This window comes from Naegleria gruberi (genome assembly GCF_000004985.1).
Source record: "Naegleria gruberi genomic scaffold NAEGRscaffold_9, whole genome shotgun sequence".
NCBI classification, from domain to species: Eukaryota; Heterolobosea; class Eutetramitea; order Acrasida; family Naegleriidae; genus Naegleria; species Naegleria gruberi.
In genome coordinates this window covers 202,338-228,427 of record NW_003163318.1, presented here as the reverse complement: position 1 = coordinate 228,427, position 26,090 = coordinate 202,338, and the positions used below count along the sequence as shown (strand labels likewise).

At 33.7% G+C, this 26,090-nt stretch overlaps 8 protein-coding genes across 8 annotated transcripts; 4 read left to right on the top strand and 4 right to left on the bottom strand.

The window, feature by feature from the left end:
• Positions 1–103: 103 nt before the first annotated feature.
• Positions 104–1,291, top strand: NAEGRDRAFT_64154 (uncharacterized protein; the record flags this gene model as incomplete). The annotated part of the gene is made up of 1 exon (XM_002680531.1): positions 104–1,291. One exon carries the CDS (start codon positions 104–106, stop codon positions 1,289–1,291), a length of 1,188 nt encoding a protein of 395 aa, XP_002680577.1.
• Positions 1,292–1,552: 261 nt separating this feature from the next.
• NAEGRDRAFT_64153 (uncharacterized protein) lies at positions 1,553–2,491 on the top strand (the record flags this gene model as incomplete). The annotated part of the gene is made up of 1 exon (XM_002680530.1): positions 1,553–2,491. The coding sequence occupies one exon, from the start codon at positions 1,553–1,555 to the stop codon at positions 2,489–2,491; it is 939 nt and encodes a 312-aa protein (XP_002680576.1).
• Positions 2,492–4,116: 1,625 nt separating this feature from the next.
• On the bottom strand, positions 4,117–5,745 carry NAEGRDRAFT_64152 (uncharacterized protein; the record flags this gene model as incomplete). Its single annotated transcript, XM_002680383.1, has 1 exon — positions 4,117–5,745. One exon carries the CDS (start codon positions 5,743–5,745, stop codon positions 4,117–4,119), a length of 1,629 nt encoding a protein of 542 aa, XP_002680429.1.
• Positions 5,746–5,923: 178 nt separating this feature from the next.
• On the bottom strand, positions 5,924–7,525 carry NAEGRDRAFT_64151 (uncharacterized protein; the record flags this gene model as incomplete). The annotated part of the gene is made up of 2 exons (XM_002680382.1): positions 5,924–6,612; positions 6,712–7,525. 2 exons carry the CDS (start codon positions 7,523–7,525, stop codon positions 5,924–5,926), a joined length of 1,503 nt encoding a protein of 500 aa, XP_002680428.1.
• Positions 7,526–7,844: 319 nt separating this feature from the next.
• On the top strand, positions 7,845–8,369 carry NAEGRDRAFT_31328 (uncharacterized protein; the record flags this gene model as incomplete). Its single annotated transcript, XM_002680529.1, has 1 exon — positions 7,845–8,369. The coding sequence occupies one exon, from the start codon at positions 7,845–7,847 to the stop codon at positions 8,367–8,369; it is 525 nt and encodes a 174-aa protein (XP_002680575.1).
• Positions 8,370–10,882: 2,513 nt separating this feature from the next.
• Positions 10,883–12,184, top strand: NAEGRDRAFT_31385 (uncharacterized protein; the record flags this gene model as incomplete). Its single annotated transcript, XM_002680528.1, has 4 exons — positions 10,883–11,108; positions 11,172–11,300; positions 11,355–11,603; positions 11,841–12,184. 4 exons carry the CDS (start codon positions 10,883–10,885, stop codon positions 12,182–12,184), a joined length of 948 nt encoding a protein of 315 aa, XP_002680574.1.
• On the bottom strand, positions 12,183–12,699 carry NAEGRDRAFT_38157 (ribose-5-phosphate isomerase). The gene has a single exon (XM_002680381.1). It carries the CDS (start codon positions 12,691–12,693, stop codon positions 12,208–12,210), a length of 486 nt encoding a protein of 161 aa, XP_002680427.1. The 5' UTR covers positions 12,694–12,699; the 3' UTR covers positions 12,183–12,207.
• A 220-nt stretch (positions 12,700–12,919) lies between these two features.
• NAEGRDRAFT_78678 (ubiquitin protein ligase) lies at positions 12,920–25,890 on the bottom strand (the record flags this gene model as incomplete). Its single annotated transcript, XM_002680380.1, has 1 exon — positions 12,920–25,890. One exon carries the CDS (start codon positions 25,888–25,890, stop codon positions 12,949–12,951), a length of 12,942 nt encoding a protein of 4,313 aa, XP_002680426.1. The 3' UTR covers positions 12,920–12,948.
• Between the last annotated feature and the right edge of the window lie 200 nt (positions 25,891–26,090).

The following is a 26,090-nucleotide window of genomic DNA, read 5'->3' as shown; positions in this document are numbered from 1 at the left end:
TCTCAAGACTTGTTGTCTAATTTCAAAACAGTGGTTTAATGTTGTGATGAGATATTCAAAATTGTCTCTCAAATTTAAAAAAGAAATAGATTTGGAACAAATAATGACAAATCAATTTCTTGCATGTATTGGAAGTGTTAGCTTTAAGAACATTTCAAACATAGATGAATTTTGGAAGTTAGTGGGATTGATGCCAAAATTAACTGAATTAAAATTGAGCAAACACACTTTTAATGATATTGAACCAATTGGTAAATTTAAACAATTAACTATTCTCAATATTAGTGACAACCCAATAATGAAAGGAGTTGAGGCGATTGGTTTATTAAAGCAATTGACTGAACTAGATGTTAGATATTGTCGAATGGGTGAGGAAGGATCAAAAATTATTAGCAAATTGGGCCAATTGACTAATCTCGATATTTCTCACAACTCTATTCGTTCAAAAGGGTTCAAATTTATATGTGAGATGAAACAATTAATAATACTCAAAGTGCAGTACAACAAATTAGAAAAATCATCATCAAACCAAATTGAAGATTTGAAGCAATTAACTAAACTTGATATAAGCGGAAACAATATTGATGATGAAGGCGCTAAATCTATTGGTCAATTGAAACAACTGACCAAACTTGATATTTCCGTAAATTATTTATCTAATGTAGGAGTGAAACACTTAAGCGACCTGCAACAATTGATTTATTTAAATGTTAGCTATAATGATGTTGATGAGGAGGTGGCGAAAGATATTTACAACATGAAAAAATTATCAAAACTAAATATTGGTGGAAATGATTTGAATATCGAGAGTTTTTCAATGATTGGTAAAATGGACCATTTGAAAAAGTTAGAATTTGGAGTTGTAGGTCTTGGAAATGATGGCTTTGAGTTTATAAGTAAATTGAAACATTTAACAATGCTCGATATTTCAGAAAATCAAATTAATGATAATGGAGCTGAATTACTAAGCAGAATGGAACACTTAACAAAACTTGATGTTGGGTTCAACAGCATTGGAGATCGTGGTATTAGATCGATTAGTATGTTGAAAAAATTGACTGATCTAAATGCACGTAACAATGAGTTTGGTAATGAAGGTGCAAAGTACATTAGTGAAATGATGCAATTAACTATACTACAAGTTGATGAGAACAAATTTGGTGATGAAGGAATAATTGCAATCACTAAAATGAAAAACTTGAAAAAACTTAGGATTTTCTCGGAATACATGGATAAGGAAGGGAAAGATGCTCTCTTAAATACGAAACATATCACAAAATTGAAATATTAATACTTTCAACTGAGAGTTATGTCTCAAGGAACTTTAATAGTTTACAATACGTTTATTACAAGAAAACACTTTATTATTGTAAACTTTGGTTCATTCAGCGAATGGAGGGATCAAATTTTATCAAATTATGAATCAAATTTCTTTCCATATTTGGAACCTTACAAGTTTCTAATTTTGAGTTTTATCCCTAATGAAATGGTATTCGAAAGGTTTAAATTGTCTTCAGTTTTCTGAAACTACAAGATCAACAAAACAGAAAAAATGAAAACAAATATAATCGTTTCAATTGCAATTCTATTGTTGATTGCAATCCTTTCAGTTCAAGCAAGCGACAGCTATCAAACCAAACCTCCAGTAGTTGACAAGTATCACAAGCCAAAGGTTTGCAAGAGAAAATGTTTAAAGCACAAGTGGATTAAGAAGTGTTTGAAACACAAACTCGTTGGTCAAAAGAAGGTCTGTGATCAATATGCCATTGTCGGTGCTGGTAAATGTCTCAAACATAAGAAATATTCCAAGTGTGACAAGTATAGTAAGGCAACAAAGAAGTGTGTCTTGCATGCATACAAGACTGTTGGATGTGCCAAGAAGAAGCACTGGAAAGTTTGTGATTCTTATGGAACTAAGAAGATTTGCGTCAAGAAGGGTTTCAAGAAATTCTGTGCCAAGCACAAGATTGTCAACAAGTGCGTCAAGAAGGGTGTTAAGAAGGTCTGCAAGAAATTCAAGAAGGTTCCAATCAAGAAGTGTGAAAAGAAGAAGGTCTGCGACAAGTACACTGTTGATTCTTACAATAAGAAGGTCGCCAAATGTAGATATGTTAAAAAGTGCAAGATTGTCTCCTGGGCTAAGAAATGTGCCAAGTATAAGAAGGTTAAATACTGTAAGGAAAGAAAATCTTTCAAGAAGTGTTGTCTCATTAAGAAGAAATTCTTCTGTGCCAAGCATAAGACCATCAAGTTCTGTAAGCACAAGAAGACTCTCTCCAAATGTGTCAAATATAATAAGAAGAAGTATTGTGCCAAGTCAATTACAATTCCACCAAGATGTATCAAGAAGAAGTATTATAAGAAGTGTTTGAAACGTTCTAAGGGAAAGAAGATTTGTAAGAAATTCAAATTGGTTGGTGGAAAGAAGAAGTGTTGCAAGTCAATCTTGAAGAAGATTTGTATCAAGAGAAAGACATGCAAGAAGTTGTAAATCATCTAGCACGTTATGTGAGAATTGATCAATAAATAATAATCATTATTTACTAACTATTGTATCGCCCTTAAGTTGAGTATAAATAATTGATATGATTCATGTTCCAAGTTCCAATTAGATTAATGATAATACCTCAAAGGTACGGAATGAAAAAATTCTTAAATTTCAAATTAATAATTTCATTGATTTGTTCAAAGTTTATTGTTATCTATTTTAAAAAGGATGTCGATAACAATTATTTTTACAAAATTTCCTTTCTTAAATCTCAAAAAAAATAGCACAACGTGATAACGTGGAAATTGAATGAATTTTCGGAAGAGTAAAATACTTCGTAATTTGGCGCGTAAGTTTGCTGGTTTGATGATGATGTGTGGATGATGATGTTATTATTATTATTATTTGGATAACAACATATTCCGGAATGGTGTGATGATGAATTTTTCAATAATTAATAATTTAAATGTTATTATTATCGTATGATAATTCATTGGGTGATGATAAATAGCAAATACACCTGCTTCTTGGATGAGTTCTACTGATAGAGTAAATATTGACGTTTCTTCTTCATCTCCTACATTACAACATCAAGAAAACATTGCAAATATGGTTGATTACGTATTGACAGTTCTGAGTGGACTTTTAATTATATCTAGTTTGTATGTTGTGTTTTGAAAATGGATTTTGAGTTTAACAATAATTTGCAGATTGTTATCCATGGTTGAATATAATAATGATTATGTGGATGTTTGTTTAGTGGATAGATTTGAGAAAAAAGAACAAGTAGTTTCAAATGCAATTTATTTGAAAAAGACCTTTTTATTTCCTTCCTTCTTAGTATTAACATTATTCGGAATAGTTATAACTTTAATTTATTCATATAAGAAACAATACTCTCCTTCTACTCATTGCAGAAATTGGAAAGAAACTTTAAGAGCAATTTTACAATTTTCATCATGGTATTATTGCTCATATTCTGTAGTAATATTCTTGAAATTATATATTGGAGATCATACTTGTAATATTCATCCTAATTCTGTTTCTGGCCATTACAATTTTATATTATTCTCAGTCTTTGCTTTTTATATATTACTCAAAATGGTTGGATGGAATGACTGGAAATCCACGGCGTTCTACTATTTATACGTATTGGTTGGGGTTGCTATCATGTTGGATACCTTTGTATTTGGATATCACACATTTAGGTAAGGATTAAATAGAATATTGAAAATTTATTGAACTATTTACAAAGACAATGTATTTATGGGGCTGCTCTTGCTCTTGTTTCAGTTTATTCCATTACTAAAGTAATGATAATTGCCAGAAAACAAAATTTTAGCTTGTTGGTATTGTTGTTAAACATTAGCTTTTTAAGTTTGAGCTTTTTCACTAGATATTCATGGGAAAGTTATAGCCAAGTAGATGAAAAATCTGAAAAGAGAAGCATGTTCAACGTTTACTTACCAGGAATGGTTGCGATTGGCGTCCTTTTATTATCAGAAACCTATGTTGGCTCTACCGAAAAACAATCCAATCATTAAATAATTTATTGACTTATATCCGTTCACTATCTTATTATTAATTAAATGATCATGTGTTTGACACGTCGATGTCTTCATAATAATTTATTGACTTTCTAGATATTCAATTTCTTCTGGAGTACTTTCTCTTCCTAAGGCCTTATTTCTATATGGGAATCTTCCAAACTTTTGAATGACTTCTCTGTGGTTAATAGCATACTTATTGAAAAGAGCCATAGCTTCATGTTCTTCAACGAGTTTACCAAAAAGTTCGCATGACATGTCTTGTAATTCTGCATCTTCAGCGTGTTCTAATGGGAAGTAGAACCAGATCTTTTGTAATGGGAATTCAAATTGTTGGTCAATTTGGTTTTCAATACACCATAATGAAAGCTTGACAGCAACATCATCAAAAGCAAAACTCTTTGCACTATTTCTGTACATATTTCTTGGGAATTGATCCAACATGATCATGGCAGATAACAAGGTTTCCTTAGATTGCTTCTTCAAAACTGCATCAATTTCTTCGAATGACTTTTCAAAGAGAAGTTCAAGCTTATTGGAAAGAGCAGCAACATGAGATTCGAATAATTTCTTAATACCTTGATCAATGGTTGGACTTGACTTGAACCACCATTGTTGAGGAGCCATGTCACCTTGGAACCAAAATTCCAAAACCTTATCTCTTATTGGATAGAATACCATCATGTCATTCAATTGATACAAGAGGGATAAATCTGTTGGTGTAACAAGAGCTTGCGATTGAATTTCTGGATAACAAGAAATGAGTCTCATAATAGCATGACGTACAACAATTGGCATAGTGTAAATAGTCTTTAACTTTTCACACAATCCTCTATGATTTCTTTCATCCATCCATTCACTCATGTGAGTAGTAATACATCCCTCTTCATCCAATTCCACAGAATTTCTACTCTTTCCATTTTTCATAATTTTAATCCATTGAATTTGTGAAGCATCATCTGAAGGTTCTCCTTCAATTTGATGATTTAATTCTGGTGGAACAATACCCAAAACACTTGAAATAATGAAATGATATTGAATTTGAATAGAATCATCTCCTTCTCTCTTTCTTCTAGTCAACTCCTCACCAAGTTCCTTTCTAAAATTAATTTCATTCGATTTTGTTGAAATCTTCATAGTTCTAATATCCTCCTCTTCATTGTGAGAAGTTGTCTCATTCCCATCATCTCCCTCCTGATGATAATAAATTGATTCAACAGTTAAGAGTGGAGCATTAGTGAAATGAATTAAATCAGCATTAATTCCAGTCTCCTCTTGCAATTCTCTCTTTGCTCCTTCAATCATTCGTTCTCCGAGATTTAAATGTCCACCAGGAAGAGCCAACAAATCCTTTCCAGGAGCCTTTCCTCTCCTAATCATTAAAACTTTAAATCCATCCACTTCGGAACCTCTTGTTATTAATTTTAATAGAGTAACAGATACGGCAGGAACTGGACGAGTTGGAAATTTAGAACTTGCTTGAGTTGTTGCTGTTGTTGATGTTGTTGTATTACTATTAGATGATGTTAAAGATAAAAGGCTTGATGAAAAACATTTAATTTGTTCTTGTCCGAAAGATGTATTTCTTTGTTGATTATTATTTAAATAATTGTGTTTTCTAGAGAGGATGGAGAGTGCTTCCTTTCTAGTTTTGTTGTTGTTATTGTTATGAATATTACAGGAAAATTGTTTGATGGCCTTTTTCATCATTTTTTTTTTGTAAAACTTTTTAAATATTCAACAATATTAATATTTAAATATTTAAAGATGGAATTCGAGTTAGTATAAGTGAAAATTCTCAAAGCACAAAGCATACTACAATTGAAATCAATGAAATACTTTTTTATTGGAATATCTCATTCATACTAAATCCATATTCTATTCCAAACTAAATGTCACTATAATGACATGGTAAAACATTTGGAAGAATATAAACTGAAGTTGTGAATTTGAGATAGATAGCACCTCCAAGATCAAATGTCAATTCAACAAATGCAGCATAAAATTGACCACTTGGTGGATTATTTAAATTAACACTAATTTGACAAGTTTGAGCATTGTAATTAGTAGAAATATCTCTTGATTTCCAAACATTTCCAATAGTTTGTTGTCTAAAATCTCTATTTGGAGCAAAAGCTTCCCATAATAAAATACTCTTAATTGGTAAAATATTCTTTACAATATTGACAGTCAATAATGAATCAGATTTCAAATTGAAATTATAAATTGGAAGTGAAATATTGTTAATTAAACAATAGTAATAGGCCAAAATTGTAAGTTCAGCATCAGAACCAGCCATTGAGTGATCTGCATTTGGAATATATCTCAAATGTTTACGTTCATCACTTCCCTTAATAAATGGATAGGAGAATTGACTCAATTCAGGTACAAAGAATTGATCACCAACTGCATTAACAAAATATTTAAATTTACCAGCAAGAATATCATTATATTCGAATGGATCAATAACATCTGCTAATAATTTAAATTCCTTTGAATTCAATCGATTGATAATTCCTTCCCTTACATAATCACCCATTGCTTCAGGCCAAAAACAAAGTGAATTATATGTATGTTCTATATTTTTACAATAAGTTACAATAAGTTACAATCCAGTCAATAAGAATTTCATAGTTCAATATACAACTAGTTCAATAAAAAGAAAAAAAAACATACCCAATACTTCTCTTGTTTTCCAAATTGGAATAACAATAGGAATAATACTCTTAACTCTCTGATCAACAACACCAACAAGATTTGTCGTCCAACCTCTCTTTGAAGCACCAGCAACATGAAAATCTTCAACCTTAATATTAAGATTTTTCAATAAATATTCTTGAACTAAATCCATAGCAAATAGAGTTGACTTGACCATTGGAAGTCTTGGAATCCATTCAGTATTACTTTTCAATTCATCATTTTCCTGTGTTAAATTCATAAATCTTGCCCAAGCAAATGCTAAAATTGCATCTTCAACTCGACTCTTCTTTTCTGGATCTGATAAGAAAGTGAGTGGTTGATTTGGAATTTGATGAATGGTACAAACAATTGATTTTGTTAAAACACCCATTTGAATTAATTCCTTGTCAAGTGTTGGAACTTGTGAATTTGATGATCCACCTGCAATTAACATGAGTGCTTGTTTAGTTTGAGTTATTTGATAGGGAACAACAATTTCAACAAAATGATACCACTCACTACGTGACACTTCCTTGTTAGTTAACCATTTGACACTTGTCATGTTAAATACATAAAATTTAGCAGTGTTTGGAATGTCAACCGAATTTAAAAGTTGATATTTAAAATTTTCATTAGAACGATCTTTCATATAGTCAAAAATTACTTGATGATAATTAATGTCATTATTGACATGAGAAGTGACAGGATGATGATTATTTAATGATACACATGTTGCCATGTTAATGATCATTAAAAATATGGCAATGAACGTAATTAACTTCATTGTTAATGATGAATTAACTTGTTGCATTTTTTTTTAACAAATGCGACAGATGTTACAGTTGGCAGATGTTGATAGATCATTTAAGAAAATAGAAGAAAGGAATAGAACTCCGCGGGAGGGCAAATTAACAATATTAAGTTTGTTTCTTATTTCTTATTCAAATGTTGTCTTAAGAATGTTAACAAGAATTTAAATTATTTAACATATTGAGCATAGTTACACTTAGAATGTTGTCGGTAGTTGATTAAATATTGTTTTTTAATTGTATTTATTGTAAACAGTTTTAAAAATAATTGTTTACAACATCAATTTCCAACATGAAAGTTTTTGAAAAAACTATAAAAAAATGCCATCCCAACAACAATCAAAGAAACCATACGACAAGTTCGGCAATACTCAAAAATACGAGTTCTTTTGGAAGGATAAATCAGTGTTTAGTAATTGGCATGCAGCTAGTTATGTATTAGATGGAATTCAATTTGCAAATACAGAACAAGGAATGATGTATGGGAAAGCTAAATTATTCGGAGATGATGAGGTGGCAAAAGATATTTTGGCCAATACAAGTCCATCAAATGCTAAACAGCTTGGAAGAATGGTGTCGAATTTCACTGACGACATGTGGAATCAAAATAGAGAGCTAATTATGAAGAGACATCTTTATGCAAAATTTTCACAGAATGAGGATATCAAACAAACTCTATTAAGTACTGGCGATAAGATATTAGCGGAAGCATCTCCAAATGATGCAATTTGGGGAATAGGAATGAGAGAACACGAAGCAATAGAGACCCACCCTTCAAAATGGCCTGGTTTAAATCTACTTGGAAAGTTACTAACTGAAGTCAAACAAGAACTGAGGAATCAGTAAACGTTCAGACAACCATTATTAATATTTATAATATGTACAGTTGGAAGTTCTCTAGTCTGTAAAATCAAAGACAGACATTTGAGAATTATTCAAGCTATCTTTCTTCTTACTTGTTTTGCTTGTAGGTGTCTTGCTTTTCTTTCCAGTGGACTCAACCTGTTCTGCCTTCTTTGATTTGGTTTCTGTTTGACTTTTTCTTCTTCCCTTAGTGCTACTTGGTGGAGATAGATTTGTTTCCTTGGTTTTCTTTGGTTTGGGTTGCTTATCCTTCTTTGATGTGGTTTTGACAAAAGTTCTTGTTATGTCTGAACTTTGTGATGACTAAAGGTGCAAGGTGATTGGAAATTAGAATTTTGAAAACTTACCACAGAGAAAATGTCTTCATCAATATCATCTGTGACACTCTTCTTTTTCTTCTTCTTTGGAGTCTCTTCTAGATTACGTGCTTTACGTTTCTTTGCCTTTTCAGCCTTAAGCTTAAGTTCCTCAATTGTTTCGGCCTACATTTGTAATGAGTCATTCATAAAGAAAAGGAGAATACTTACCCTCTTCTTTCTCTCCTTCTCATGCCTGATCAATAACAATCTGAGATTTTCCTCAGCCTTATCTTCTTCATTCTCCATTTCTATTTGAATCTTTTGGATATCTGATTCGAATTGTTTCTTAAGATCCTCTTCCACTTGCTTCTTCTTTTGTTCGACTTCATTTTTCTTTTGGGCCACTTGCTCGTCAAACTTCTTCTTTCCTTCAGAATATTTGGAGGACATGCTACACTTCTCCTCTGCCTTTGCCAACCGTGTTTCGTATTCAGAGCTTGCTTGCTCATATTTCTTAATTTGTTTTTGGAGATCTGGTTCTAATCTTGAAATCTCTGAAAGATGTATGTCATATTGAGAGATTTCACTCTGAAGTGAGGATGACTTGTTCATATTTTCTTGAATCAAAACCTAAAAAGCTCGTTAAAACAAAAATCATAGATACTAACCTTGTGATCCTTCAGCTTGTGTAAACCATTTTCAATGTGAATTTTCTTAGACTGGATCGTTTCTTTAACCTTTCCCAATGCTTGACAAATATCTTCATGGTCTTTCTTCACAGTCATCAATTCAGAGCTTGGTTCTGAAACTTCTTTGAGAAGATCAATCTTTGAGGACAACTCGGCATTAGATTTTTCAATTGACTTGGAGATGTTGGCTAAATCTTTTTTGATTGACTCTACATGCCTATGGTATTGAATTGTTTCTTGCTTCTTGGTCTCTAAATTTCTTTCCAACAGACACAATTCTTTTCTTTTTTCAACTACTGACTTTTGCTTTTCAAACAATAACTTTCTGTTAATCGGTGAATGATCCAAAGAATAATCAATTACTTACTTTTGTTGGACTGTTACGCCTTCCAAATTCTTCAAATCTTCTTGCATACATGAAAGGCTGCCCTTACGTTGCTCTACATCTTGGTTGATTTGCTCAATTTCCATGTCAATACTCTTTGTCACTTCATTGAATACCTCCTTTCCCTTCAAATCTAAATTTGAGATTGCTTCCTCCTTCTCTGTCTTTGAATGTTCTATCTTTTGCACAAGGTCATTCAATGATTGAGCTTTCTTCTCCCTCCTTTCTGTGGCTGATTCGAGCTCTGACTTGGCTGCCTTTTCATTCTCTTCTTGCTGTTTGGTTTCGAACAAAGTGGATTGCAAAAGTCTCTCCTTGTTTTGCAACTCGCTTAGTGTGGAGGAAAGGTTGATATTCATTTCAGAAAGAGCCTTCTCTGTATCTAATATCCTTTGACTGCTTGCTTCAATGGCCTTTTCCAGAGATTGCTTTGATAGAACAGCGGTCTTAACAGCCTTTGATAAGTCGGATTTCTTCTTCTCCTCAAGAGACATTTTCGAACTAAATTCTATGAATTGACTATTCAACTGATCCATTCTTTCTCTCACAGATTGAAATTCTTGATCGAACATGGTGAAATCCTTCTTGTATTCATCAGTACTTTCGGAATATTTCTTCAAAGAGGCAACATGAACAACCGTTCCATATTGAAGAGAAGTGGTGTTCTTCCAAGTTTCATCCAGAGATGATTTGATCGACTTCATACTTTCATTCAAGGAGTTAGCCTTAAATTCTAATTGTTCTCTTTTCGAACCGTGCTGATTGATTTTAATTGACTATTCGAATAATTATCAATGATTTAATTATGAGAATAAATAATTACTTACAATCACATCCTCTTCAGTTTTGATAGCGCTATGATCAATCAGAAGAGCTTCAGCCGATGTGATTAAGGCTTGTTTGACGTTGGTAAATACTGGTGCCTCCATCACAAGTTGACTATTTTTTTTTCAAAGTGTTCGCGCCAATACATAAAACATTTCAATATTTTGGAGGGAAAGTTATTTTTACAGTAAAAACTTGATTGAGGAAATCACACAATCTGAATTGAGGTCAATCCACACCTCATCAACATCATCAATTAATAATAAAAAAAATAAAAGATTATAAATTATTAGAAAAATGCCACAAGGAGTTATTCTCTGTACAGCCTCCTACGATAAGACCATTCGCTTGTGGGAACCAACCACAAATGTTTGCTCTCACACCATCAATTATACGGATCCACAAGTAAATGCTCTCTGTATTTCCCACAACAAACATTTATTGGCTGCTGCCTCTCACAATCATATTCGTCTCTTTCAATTGGCTACAAGTGATCCACCAAGAGGAAGAACCATGAAGTCGAGTAGTAGATCCCAACCACAACAACAACAGCAACAACAATTACCACTTGTTGGTAGTTTAGAAGGACACACTGCAAATATTCTAGCTATTGGATTTCAACAGGAAGACAAGTGGATGTACAGTGCTGGAGAAGATGGAACGGTGAGAGTTTGGGATTTACGTACTTTTACTTGTCAGAGAGAATATTCAGTATGTGGATCATCAGGTAAACAACAACGTAAAAAGAAGAGTTCTAAAGGTATTAGAGCAAGTAATAATCACGTTAATTCTGTTGTTTTACATCCAAATCAAGTAGAATTAATTGCTGGTGATCAGAAGGGATATTTGCGAATTTGGGACTTGACCGAAGACAAGTGTGCCTACAAGATTTGTGTATGTAAAGGAACTCCTATTAGAAGTGTAGATGTTAGTCAAGATGGAAGAACAATTGCTGTTGCCAATCAAAAGGGAAATGTATATATTTATCACTACAAGTGCTATGAAGAAACAGAGAATAGTATTTGGGAATCATATGGTTTTAGTGCTGAGAAGAATTTTGTTACATCATCAAAGCCACTTTTATCTTCTTCAAAATCATTCTCTGACTTTGGTAGTACAACACCATTGACCTCATCAATGAGTGGTATCAATATTGGAGCCCAATTACATGATATGGTACAACCAGCAACACCATCAATATTCCCAACTCCAAAGACAACAACCAATAATGAGCAAACTTGTACAATTACTGAAGATGGTGTCATACGATTGATCTATCAATTCAATGCTCACTTTAATCATTATATTCTTAAATGTAAAATTGCTCCAAACTGTACACAACTTGCTACTTGTAGTTCAGATTCCACTGTTAGATTGTGGGATTTATCTAGTCAATGTAGACTTCAAAAGACTCTTAATGGACATAAGAAATGGGTTTGGGATTGTACTTACAATTCTGATTCTTCATATTTAGTGACAGCAAGCTCAGATTTGACAGCTAAACTTTGGGATTGTAATAGAGGAGAATATATCAAAGAATATAAGGGACATGCAAAAGCAGTAGTTTGTTGTGCCTTACACGATACACCAGTTTTGTAAAATAATATAATATTATTTAATATTTATTTACTTTCGCAACATGAAGTAATTTTCAACTTGTCAACTCTTTCAGCATGTCTTCCACCTTCAAATTCAGTGGTAAGGAAAATATCAACCATTCTTTTAGCAATTTCAATACCTGTTGTTCTACCTCCGAAAGCGAGAATATTACAATTATTGTGTTTTCTAATCATTTCAGCAGTGTAATCATCGTGACAAAGTCCTGCTCTAATTCCTTCATGTTTGTTAGCAGCAATTGAAATACCAACACCAGTTCCGCACAACAAAATACCTCCATCATATTCATTTGATTGAATACGTTTGCAAACTTCATGAGCAATATCTGGATAGTCAACTCTATCTTCAGTATGAACACCAAAATCGAAAAAATTGTCAAGCTTACTTCCGTAAACCGATTTAATATAATTCACAGTTTGATTCTTCAAATCAACTGCTCCGTGGTCACAACCAATAATAATTTTCTTAAAGACAGTATTCTTGCTGCTCATTTTCGCGTATTTTTTTTGATTGAAAAAATTTATGCTTTGGTGAATACCAATTTGGAAATGTGAAAAAATAGAATCACTTATTTGTAACAATTCTAATATTTCAAGGAGGTTTTTGTCATTCCAGTAGCATTACTGGTGAGTTTTAAGTCTTCAAAGCAAGCACTGAGGTTTCCTTTCAGTTTTCCTTCTTTGATATAAACAAAATAATGAATTGGCATTAATTGCTTTGAAGATTATTCAGTTTTATTGAAATAATTATCTTCTTACAGCAATAGAATAATTCTGAGCTTCTATTGCGCTTGTAGTAAAATCAATATCAATAGCTTTACAGTTGATGATGGCATACAAGAGTTTTTCTTTCATAATTTCCTTTGTAGAGTAGGATGGCAACTCAATAGAGAAGAAACAAGTGTGCGAAAGTGGCAAGACAATGTCAGGATTTGGTCTATCAAGTTTTTGAATCTTCATTGGATTGGAGAAGGCCTCACTCTCATTGTAAGGCATTCTACCTCTACCCCAGACGAATTTGAGGAAAAGTGAGCGCTGTTCTGGACTGAATGCTTGCATAATTTCCCAGAAGTGCTTGATTTCTCTACTTTGGATTGTGTATCCTTCATAAATTGTGTGTTGCTTCAATTTTTCAACATCTACATCAGGAATACCACACACGTTTCTTTCCAGTTCATGCCAAGAGAAGAGACTAAAGTATCTGTTAGTGAGCATGTTGAACAGTCCTTTTCTGATGGCATTCAATTGGGAATTAAACTCTTTAGTTAATCGGTAATCATAGATCAAGTTTGCATATTGTTTTCTATTATTATAGGAAAGTTCAATATTAGTACCATTTGGTACAAGCTCTACTTCTTTGCCGTCGCTTCCCATTGTGGTAAGCATTCTTCCATAGTAGGTCTGAGAGAAACTGTCTTCCATAATTGATTTCAATTCATAATCTGAATCGTCTACATCTCCAAGTTCAAGTATTGATTTCATGGCATTGTAAATTTCTTCATCAAAGGATCTCAAATCAGTCCAACCAATCTTTTCATTAACAAGACTTTTCCAAATTAAGGAAGGATAATCGAATGGCAAAACGTTCTTCGTAAGAATACCAATACCCATTAACATTCCTACAAATTCATACCACTTGAGATGTTGATCACTTGTGCTCTTTGGAGTTGGAACAAACTTGTCCCTGTTATCACCTTGTCCAGAAACCTTGTTAGGAGTTGGGATGAATAAATCCAAAACAGAAGGATCATTAGCAATCAATTCTTGGCACATGTTTGATAAAGACTCTCTGAAAGGTCCACCATAGTCATCAGCTGCTTCGCCAATCAATGTTACCTTCCATGAGGCTTGTTTTCTGCTCAAAATCTTTGGATGCATAGATTTAACTTGGTTGAAAGCTTGAATAAAGAGAGAATTGAAGGCATTTCTTTGTCTATCTGTTGGGTGCATTTCAGAGGCCAAATGTCTATTGAGCTTCAAATGGATAGGATCAACTGTTACATGAGACTTCATGATAGTATGTTGCCAAGCATCCATCTTTACAGAATAGAAAATTCTATCTCTCAATTGTTGACTAATCATGTCTGTAATAGTTACAGCTCTTGAGTCATTCATTCTCTCAATATTTGAAGTATTTGTAAAATCTAAAATATTGATAACTCGTGAAATTCTTCTGTTGAAAAGTTTGAGAAGAACGAATCTATATCTAAGTCTGTTGAGAGGGACTCTATCAAGTAGCGGTAAATTAGTTAATTCTTCTTTCTTTGGTGAGAGTTGATTCCATTCTAATGATTGCCATCCGTTGCTATATGTTTCAACATATTCGAGTAGTTGCTTGTCAAACTCGACAGGATCTACATCGTCTTCCCCAATAGGTTGATTATCCTTTCCAATCTTCATTAAAGATCTTATTTCATCAATCTCATTTTGGACTTGTGATATTCTAGGGCAAGCTTCAATAGAGGAAGAAACGCTAAACATATAACCCCAGTGAGAATCCATATCTTTCTCATAAACGAGACCATATGGAAGAGCATTGGCAGGCATTTGATTCTTTGGTGGTAAAGGTCTAACAACACGCAAGAAAATGTGCATTCTATCATGGTATTTGAACTCAGTGTCAGCGCACTTTTCACAAAGGTTGAAGTTTTCACAATTTTCACACCAATAACGAATACCCTTGATTGGATTTACACCACAATTGTCACATTTAACTCCAACGTGAATATTTCCTTTGAATTGAGAGGTAGACCTCCATCTTGGAGTATAAAGTGAAGGAATCATAGCAGGCATACAATCAACTGGCCTTCTAATTTTAAGGAACAAGTGCAAATCAGAGTGAACTCTTCCTTGCTTGGAAACACATTTTTCACAAAGGTCATACTCCTCACATTCGACACAGTGATAACGAACTCCAGAAATATTAGATCTACATCCAGAGCATTTAACGTCATGATCACCTCCACCACAAGTGAAATCATAGTAAACAGAGTCTGTACCATGTACAACAATAGTTTTGTCTTTCAACTCATCTCCACCGAAAGATCCCAAGTCGTCAGAGCCTGCCTTCTTAGTACTAAAGAGCAGTCGATCACACTTGTGAGTCTTACTGTGTTTATCAAAGGTAATGTAGAGGGTCTTGGCTCCAGGAATCTTAATCTTATCAGAGTCATTAACAACAGAGTATGGATGTTTGCTTTCCTTGTAACAGACCTTCTTTCTCTTCTCAAGAATCGATTCAAACAAGGTCCATTCTGGGAAGGTTCTACCATTATTAGATGTGAATGTTTCCAAAAATTCTCTAATAATTGTGAGTTGGTCAACCCAAGATACATGTTCAAACCAATCTGATGGGTTAACTTGTAACAAGTTATCTTCCTTAGAGAAAAGTTTTGAAACGGATTCACTTGTAGTTCCTATTGGAACAATACTTGTTGCTACATTACATGAGTTTTCGTGATCATACTTGATTTGGAACTCCATAGCAACCTGGGATTGACATTTGGTGGATTCATTAGCAAAATATTTGGCAAAAGAAGAGGAAGGTTTTGTTTCGTACATGGATAACTGCTTAGCAACACTATGAGTACAACTGGTACATGCCAGGGTTTCTCTTTCAACTGTTCTTCCATAATGTTGTTGATCTAACTTACAACTGTACATGTGATGTTTGTCTAATATATTTGCAAGGTTAGTTGGTAAATTAGATAAACTGCTTGAGGCACTTGGGAACATGGATTGACACAAGTCACTAACAAGGTATTTTCTTACGACAGTCATAAATTCAGTCAGAGCGTGGAAATTATGGAGGGCATGAGGTGAAGTTTCATTATATCTCAAATATTTTCTGTATAAATCTTCCAATTCAACTCTAAACCTCTTCAATAATGACAAGTGAGCATAAGCTGGACCACTTTTAACAATACTATCCCTTATACCAGTGTGAGACATTGGATCTATGTGAGAATTGAAAATAACTGGACTGCTATAGTCTAATTGACAAAGAGCATCAGCTACAATACCCTTGAAAGGAGCAAATGGTGTTAACAGGTATCTTCCCATGATTGGGAAGTAAAGAGCTGCAGTAAAATCAACTTTTCTTGATTTTCTACTGATGGCTGAGTACTTCAATACTAAAGAAGAGAGGAGCATATTTGGTTGAAGGAAGGCATCCCTTTGAGATAATTTTGTAGTGTAAGGAGCTGCATAGAAGGTAACACCATTGTTTTCTCTTACGCTTGGTCCAGTAAATTCAAAGTATAGTTGTGCTTGATTGGCAAAAGGTTCTGTTTGGTTGAAATAATTGTAATTATTTGTTGTGATGATGAGACATCTGTCTTGAACTGGAGTACCTCCCTTGATTTGCAATGCAACTTTCTTACCATTTCTATCAAAATAGAATGTAAGACAGTCCAATGTTGTTGGTAATTCAAATTTTTCTCCCAAAATAATAGCAATAGAAGTGGCACCATAAAATTGAATAAAATGTTGCTTGTAAGGTGTAGGTTGTTGGTGCAATACATTCATATCTTTTCTATAATCATATTTTCTATAGTTATTAAGTCCAAGAGTATAAGCATTTAGATCATTGAGTGCTTCTTCTTCAATTTCCAAGAAAATGTCAGAAGCTTTGTTTTCAGAATTAGTAATTTCCATATTCTTCCAAGATTCAAAATGTTCTATAGCAGGTAATGTCTTATTGGCAAATGTATAATTATTATCATAGTCTACGGACTTTTCAAGAATAACATTATTGGTATATGAAGAAATAAAGTTATAATCGGTATCCAAGTGGTGATAGGAATCTATCAAAGTTAGCTTCAATCCTTTCATGAGATTCTTCTTTGTTGAAAAGGTCTTTGGTAGATCCATTTTGAAATTTTTCATCTCTGATGCCTTTATCAAAGCTTTCAAAATTGTTGTTCTGATATAGGTTGATGATAAAGCCATATAGAATTCTAAACATTTTGCAGGAACATCATTGATGGTAATTCCTTTGAGCTCGTGTGGAGCTGTGTAGACATTCTTGGATTCAACCAAATCTGTAACAATAGATCCAGCACCTTGTTCCTCTGCTACCATAACGTATGGGCCATAGGTTACCTTACGAGATACAACGCCAAGTTTACCACGAAGTTTAGACAGGGCAGCAGTCTTCTTATTTCTAGAAAGATCATATCCAGAATCACTGTTATTATCAGCAACAGCAACAATTCTTGGTGAAACAACAACCAAATCGCCCTCTCTCAAATTATTAGAATCACAAAAGTTATTTTCGTTAATTTTCATGTCTGGGTTTTGAAGCATAGCTTTCAATAATCTTTGTTTCATATCAGAGTTGTTACATTCTGATCCAAGCAATGGTACACCAGAATTTTCAAAGAGTAAAATGTCATTTACACTCTTTTCATTCTTCTTTATGAATTCTTCTCTATCAACAAAAGGATTGGCAGGAGGAGCAATAGAAGAAGGAATGCTAATACTGCTGCTAGAAGCCATATTAGGAATAAGTGGAGGTGTATCTTCAACAACAACACCTTCGAAAACATAGTTCAAAGCCAAGTTAATATCGTCATTGGCAAGTTGAAGAGCTTTCAAGCAAACCTTATCATTAGTAAAGCCCATCAACTTCATTTGTTCTACCAATTGTAATCTTAGAACAGGAACAGCCTCTGGTTGTGTTGGTGCATTTGTTTTAGAAATGACTTGAACTTGAGGTTGCATATTTCTGTGTAAAATGGATAAAGCAAAGTTAAGAATGTTCAAATTACTTCCTTCCATATTATTGAGAGAGGTTAACACTCTTCTGATATCATCTTCAGTGTAAAGTCCATTAACAACTGATTTCAATTCTTTGACTCTGGTTTCAAAGACAGATAGTTCATTTTGAACAACTGGTTGAGAAGGCTTACCCAGTGGTTGATTGGTTTCTACAATTTCTGATGTAGGATTGTTAATAGCATAATATACAGGAACAAGCAACTTGAAATTTCTTGGCAAGTTAAATTGGAATGGCTTAATCATAGAAACATTAACTCTTGCTTGTACGTTCTTTCCCTTCATAGCAATAATTGGACTGAGTGTTATTAAATCAACATTTTGGAAAGAAGGTCCTAAATTTACACCATTCTTAGTAAAGAAAATAGTTTTTTGTTCTCTAATAAATCCACAACCAATGACATCCTTTGTTGAAGCAGTTGGATAAGAGTTTTTAACAATAGTATTTCCTTTGTATAAAGTACCAGCTTCTGTATGCCATGTGTACATATTTTGTGTTTGAGAGAAGATTGTCTTGTAGGTAATGGCACTAGTTGGATTAAATGGTAATGAAAAACCAATTGCAAAACTTTCTCCACAATCCACAAGTTCTACTTCAAAGTAAAAACCAGGCCAGCTCATTGGAACTGAAAAGTCTGTAGCAATTATAGAATGCTTTGGAGAGTACAAACGCATTGGATTGAAAGTGATGAGTGGAAGTTCTCCTGGAGCATTATTAATTGTGTATGGTACCCCATCTTGTACAAGAGTGTTGGTTACCACAAATTTGGAAGGTCCTTTTTGAACTGGTTGATTGTTTTGTGAAGCAGTACTACTATTTGGACTGTTCGGTACCAAATCAAGTGTATCTGCTTGATTTCGTTTGGAAGATATTGGCATTAATTTTTGTAAACGAAGCATTACACTTTCCATTCTTTCGGTTGTAAGAATTGGATCTGGGGATGCATTTCTTAAACTCTTACAATTAGATGTTCCGTGTGTCTTTGCTGCAGCTTCTCCAGCTCCGCAATCACAATAGAAATCACCAACTTCCAAAGTACCCAAGCGATGTCCTCTATGGCAAGTTCTGGCACAGAATGCACAAACAGCTTGGTTAGTGTTCATACTGCAAGTTTGGCAACTATAGTAGTATTGTTTGTGGAATTTCTTTCCTGTAAATGTAAAACTGCAAGAATCCAATTTAAGATCTTTACCATAGGTTATGAGTGACTTGTTTGTTTCATTAGCAAGTGTTTGGTAAATAGTTGATTTTTCTCCAAGGCCAACAAGTTTTTCAAGCATATTAGCATAATCAGAATCGGCACCAAGTAAAGTTTCTGTAACAATAGTTGAATAGTTATTTTGAATGGAAATAGCATCCAATAACCAACGTAATGATCTCATCCACAAATTAGAGTATAGAATCTTGTCATCTAAACTTAAATCAGTACCATTCACCATAACTCCCAACTCAGTTATAAATTTGAATAAGGAGTGTACATGTTGCTTTTGTAAGTCAAACTTTTCAATTGGTTGGTTGGTTTCAACCTTAACATTCTCAGCAGAGACAAAGTGTTCTCTGTGAATGACTGTCTTGTCACATAGTTCAATTTTGATCAAGTGATAGGTTTCCTCAATTTCTTTAACTTTAGCTTTTTCAACTCTGCCATTCATATCTACATTAACAATTTCTCCAATTTGGGGAACACAATTAAATCCGTTAAGGACTGTCAAAGTGGAGTAAACCAATTGAATATCCTTCAAAACAGAGGTTTTTCCCTTCCTGATACTCTGTATTATATTTTGTGTTGAGAGATTAATAGCTTGATCCATTAATGAAGTAAGTACTCCTACAAAGTAAGGTGCAGATGAATGATCATCAACAGGTATATCCCTGAATAATTTTCTTATCAAGTTGAAGATATCTTTGGCCATTTTCATACCAATAGAACCACTACCATCTTTGTCATTGACAAGAGAAGCGTCGCCAGTTACTTGTTTAGTCTCATAGGCTCCCAAGAACTCGAATAATATTGTTAGTAATTCTTTCAAACCTTCACTATAGTTATTATCAGTAGAAAGCTCTCCATAGCTTGTGATAAGTTGTCCACATAATTTGAGCGATAACTCTTGAACCTTTGGATAGCTTTCTAATCTCAACAGTGGTAATAATAATTGTTGGAATCTTTCGCTTGATAAACAAGATTGTGCTGATGGTGTGTTAGAAAGAGAAACCATGAGAGAAAGCATTTCTTCTAAAACTTCTGAAGAAATTTCAGAATTCATATCGCCGATTACTCTCTTCAAATCCTTGAACAACAAGTTAAAGACAGTATCTCTCAAATCATTCAGCTGAGATTCTACAACTGGATCAGTGATTGCATTTTCTTCCAACATTTCCACACATCTGATAGATAAAAGTCTGAATATCTTCCAAGATTTCTTATTGATTTCTTTCTGTTCCTCTGTGAATCCATCCCTTCTTTTAAATTTATCAGTGTTCTGTTCAGGAGTTGAGATGGTATTATACATCAGGTAGGAGAGCTTTTCTAAGAAATCAAATTGCATAATCCATTTGATATCATTGTGCTTGAAAGATATCAAGCAAATATCTAATATTTCTCTTAACAAGCCACTTTGAACCAAGACTCTTAGTTGCTTTTCCTTTTCTTCTTGTGAAGATGTAGAAATGCAAGAATCCAGAGGGTAGAACAATTGCTTTAAGAAATCGCTAAGACTTGAGCTCAAAATATCTGAATACATTGGGCCACTTCCCTCTACATTGTTGAAGTAGTGGAAGTTTGGTGAGTCTATCTTCTTCATGGATCTGTTTTGTCTAACAGCTTTAATACCATGAACAATTTCAGCTTTAACACTAGCAAATTGAGTGCTTTGCAAAAGTTCACTAAACATTTGAAGAGATGTTGCTCTATTCAATGCTCTTTCACTTCTCATTCTCATCAAGTTTTGAATTCTTACTGGTATGATATCACTTTGAATGAATTTGACAATCTGTGAAGAAATATCTCCAACAAAATCATCACTTGGTAGTATATTTGTAAAACCGCCAATATTTCCTTTCTTAAAACGATTGAATACAAAATTATGTGTAAGTTGTTGAGAAAATAATGAAGATTTCTCCACAGCTCTTGGACTTTGTACTTTCTTGAATAAAGAAGACTTCTCTGTAGTACCAATATCCCTGGCATCTAATGGGACCGTACTCATAAATGCACTCTCAAGAGAAATCAAGAATTTGCACTTTTGAACAATAAAGTCTCTCATATCACGGTAAGACAGTTGCTTTTGTTGTTTGGTTTTGATCATCCACTCTCTTAGAGTTCTTCCAACTTTTCTCCACATTAATTTCAACTTTTCATAATCTCCATTCTTGAACATAATATCCAAGAGGGACATGGATTTTTCGTATGAATCCTTATCAACATTCTCAGAAAGAAGGAATGGGCTTTCAGCAACAGCATCTGAAACTTTTCTTGCTAGAGAGTCCAAACCTGTATGCTTTAAAACTGCTGCAATAACTGCTCTTTCAGCAGAGACAACATCAGGTACTTGTTGCATCATTTGTGTAAATGATTCCTTGTTGAGAATTCTTTGATACATGTAATTGCAATAGTTGATTGGAGCAGAGGTATTTGATGTTGGTTCGATCATTTCCAATAAGAATTTGTCAGCAACATCTAATACGTCACTCGAAGAGCTATCTACGTCAACTTTTTCGATGAGATCATATGGATTTGAACCGAATTTGCCTGGTGCTATTGTCTTTGCTTGTTGGTACATCATTGAATTCTTGGAGAAGTCTTCCTCCATTCTTAGAAGCAAAAGACCATTATTATTGTTATTTGATTGTTTTTCTGTGTTTTGCTCTGTAGGTTGTCCAATTTCTCCTTTGATTCCATTGGCAAATATCTTGCTTTCCAACCATTCTACGTACTTGTCTTCATCACTACTGTATGGATAGGTTGAAAGCAAATAAGTACTGCATCTTCCACCAATGTGACCTAATAACTTAGAAAATTCGTACATAAACAATGGAGGTGCAGAGAAACTTCTAACTGGTACTACAAGACATCTCATTCCCCACATGCTTCCTTGTTTTCCTCCTTCACTTGAATTAAGAGCAAAATTACCGCTCTTGAAACTGCAAGACATGCCAGCTCCCCATGTTAATAAAGGATTAACTGGAATTGTTGTTCCATGTCCTGAGAATTGTAAAGCTTGAAGATTGGCAATTTTTTGTAAAGAGTTAATTCTAAGGTGATCTTCAGGACCAGAGGTAATACATCTAGGATCAAATTTGATACCCACATTGATAATGTTATTGTTAGGATCTATAAAATTAACTTCTTTCCAATCAGTAACATTACCATCATATGGATGTTCAGTTTCTACAATAGTCCAGTCAATTAATAACCTTTCGGCCTCAGATTTGAATTCTTGAACATCACAGAATTGACAAAGCAAATCTATCATTCTCAAGAGATTAACCACAGGAGGATATAAAAATTGAGTTAACTTTTCTAATTGAGATTCTATAACAACATTTCCAGCTGCAGATTTAGAATTACTAAGAATACTACCCTTCCACAAGAATTTAGCAAAGTTAAGCAAGAGAGGGAAACATAACCACCCTGTGGCGCCTTTTTGCAGAATACCTTCACAAATTCCAATCGTTAATAGGGAATTAACTTCATCAACAGATGATTTGTCAACTTTTGATTTCACTTCAATAATTTCAGCTGAGATTTTACACATTTCATTTAAAACTTCTTCACTTTGATTAAGAATAAGTCTAGAGTATTCAAACAGGACTTTTCCAGTGTTTGTTCCCAAGATTGAATTTACAACACCATTGTTGTTTGAAACAGAACTCTTACTAAAAATTGAGTGAACATAATGGAATAAAAAGTTTTGCCACATTATCATCAGTTGTTTGACAAGATTTGCAATAATTTCCAAATCCTCATGCATGTAAATATCATTTGGTTTGATATCTTTTTCTGGTGTAAACTTGGAGAGTTTAGATAAAACTTCTGCCATTTTGAATTGTTCTTGACGTTTGATAAATTCTAATAATTTTTCTGTGAATGGGATCACCACACTCACATCAGACATGCCAATACCATTAGCAATCAACTTTTCAAATAGAGTAAAATCATTAACCAATCGTTCTAATAACTTCTTTAAAAAGTTTCTTCTTAAAGGAACTTCTGTAGAAGAAGAGAGTAAGCTTGTGCTGTTCGATTTTCCACCATTCGATAATATACTTATTGAATCTTCTAAGAAAAATCTTTGCTCTTCGGGAGATGGGTAGAAAATAGAAAATCCAGTAACTAGTATGTCCAACATCTTTTCAGAAATAAATTTAGACATGAAAGTTTGAGGTGCCAAGGCTGCCAGTATTGATCTATACTTTGAAACATTTTTAACTTCCTCCGGTGTTGGTGGTTGTTCCCTATTATTTGGATGACCAGGTGTTGTTGAAATTACAACAAAATCGTCATTCTCTTCGATGTCAAAATTGGTTTGTTGTTCTTCTTGAACAGGCTCTTTTGCTGTAGATCCGAACAAGTTCAGAATAAAAGGATTAGTTGTAACATCCTTCTTTTGGTCTTGTGTTGTTTTTTGTTGATTCTTTGGTTGTTCCTTGATGTTTGGATCTTTTGACCTTGATTGAGAACTAGGTTTGGCCTCGTGGATGGTTTCAAAACTTTTGAGTCCATCTTGATTAGTTTCCAAATCAGTGTCAATTTCTTTGAGGAACCCAAGGAAATAGCCCTTCATAGACTCGATGAAATTTACATTAGAATAACCTGTACTGCTAGACATACGATGCTGCACAAGTTGATTAACGTTCTCTCTTCCTTTTTTCCACAAACTCAATGCTTTCACATTCAAGTGCAATATTCTGAAAAGTGCCGCAATGGAATAGTTTTTAACTCCATTAAGCTCACTGTTAGAGGTATTTTGAATTTGTAACATGCTATCAATGATATCTAGTAATGACGAAAAGGTTCTCGGTGATCCCAACTCGATAGAAAATTTGATATTTGCACTAATCTTATTTTTCAAAAACTTCTCTCTATGATTGAGAAGTGAGTTAATATTCTTTGAATCTCCCAGCTCTATGACTAGATCTCCCTGAGAATTAATTGTGCTATATGATTCACAGTACAAGTAATGGGTCGCTAACATGTCTATTTGGTTAAGCAAAAAAAGGAAAAGTCGCTTTGCGGTCAGGTAAGGTTTCTTCCAATTAAAGTTCAATGATACACCATTTGATGAGAAGGATATTAAAGAATAGTTAGGGTCGTTCCAAATATGTTGAGGTAATAGATACGTAGGTAAGTCATTGTTTTTCCCAGGTGTATGACTCGAGTCCTTTTCTAATTGATCCAAATGCATCTTAATCAAATATTGGAATTGTTGTAGTGGCTTTAGAGTTTCGGCACGCATTACAAAGCTTCCTTCGTCTTCAGTCTCTGCATCAATGAGAGGATCGTCAGGATTCTCGGAAAGTGAAAGAAGGCATTGTAACACTTGGAGCATGTCTAATAAAGAGCCAGTACTCAAAGCCAAAAGCAACATGGAGTGAATTGATTTTGTTCTACGTTTCAAACCATTTTCCTTATCCAATGAATATTCTACCAAATATTGTTTGACTGGATTTAGTGATTCAATATCTAAAATTTCCAGTGGTAAGCATAGTGGATATGCATACTTTGTAATAATTTTGTAAATTGATTCTGATTTCGACTTCCTCAGTTTGGCAAAAATACCTTTTTTCACATCGCTCTTTTGCATTGCTTTGATTAAATTCTTTGTAAAAGTATCCAAATCTTCCCTTTTAAGAGGTTGATATTGATGCTCAGCAACTTGGGTCATTTCAGTTGTGTTAACAGGAACACTCGAAAGAGCACATGTAGCTATTACAGAAGTACTTGGTTTGTCAATATTATGATCAACAGCAATACTTAGAGCATTATTGGAAGGAAGTTGTTCAAATTGAACTTTCAGTGATTGTGTAGAATTCATTTTACCATGTTGAAACTCCTGAACCTTTTCCAAAATTTTCAATCTCTTATATAAAAGTAAATGATAGGAAAGAAGAGAGGCAGAAAATTTGTCATCATCACGAAAAGCTTCCAAATATAATTTTCTAATTGCGTGTCGTAAGGAGGAAATTACAGAGTTTTGTCCATTATTATAGTCAAGTGTTGTATTGTTATTATTATTATTATCATCATTCAATAATAAATTAGCTCCAAATGAAGAAGCATCCACACTAGATCCATGTCCAAAATAGCTCGAGAAAATATCTATTTCTTCAAAAGTTGTTTTTGGTAAAGCACTTCTAATGCAAAATAAATCCATCCTAGAAATTTCATCAATTCTTACTGGATCACTATAGAAAGTAGTGAGTAATTCATCAAATAATTTTGCTTCATTCGGATCACCAGTTGGAACAGGTGCTGATCCAATTGATACACTTCTATTTCTTGATGCAGATGAACTTGGAGTAGATAGTGTCATTGAAGTATTATTATTGTTAACAGGCATAAAATTATTTTGTACAGGTGGTTGATTTCTCATACTAGGACTTGTTACAGGGACGTTTGGTGACCACATTGGTTGTGGCATATATCCACCCATATTATTCGGAATCATACCATTAGGTATTGGTGGATTGTTTGGATATGGAGGTCTGAAGAAAGGATTAGGAGGTTGTCCACCGTTAACCATCGGCATTGGTGTTGTTACTACAGCAGTAGGAACTCGATTATTAGGATTAAAAGGAGGTGGACCTGTTGTAGCAGCTATCGTTCTTCTTGATGCACTATTTGCACTCAAGGGAGGTGGACCCATACTGCTAGATATCGGTCTAACATTTGTTGTATTGCTATTATACATTTTCCGATTTTAATATTGTTGATGATGTAAAGATCAAAGATGATGATAATATTTTGATGATCGTCCGAGCAAACAAAATATTATCTCTCTTGTGGTATGGAGTTGATGTTCTACTATTTTTTTAATTGTTTTTATCAATAACAATCAAATAATGAAGATGATGATGATGGCTAACGACTAACGAAGAAGAATTTTCAAGC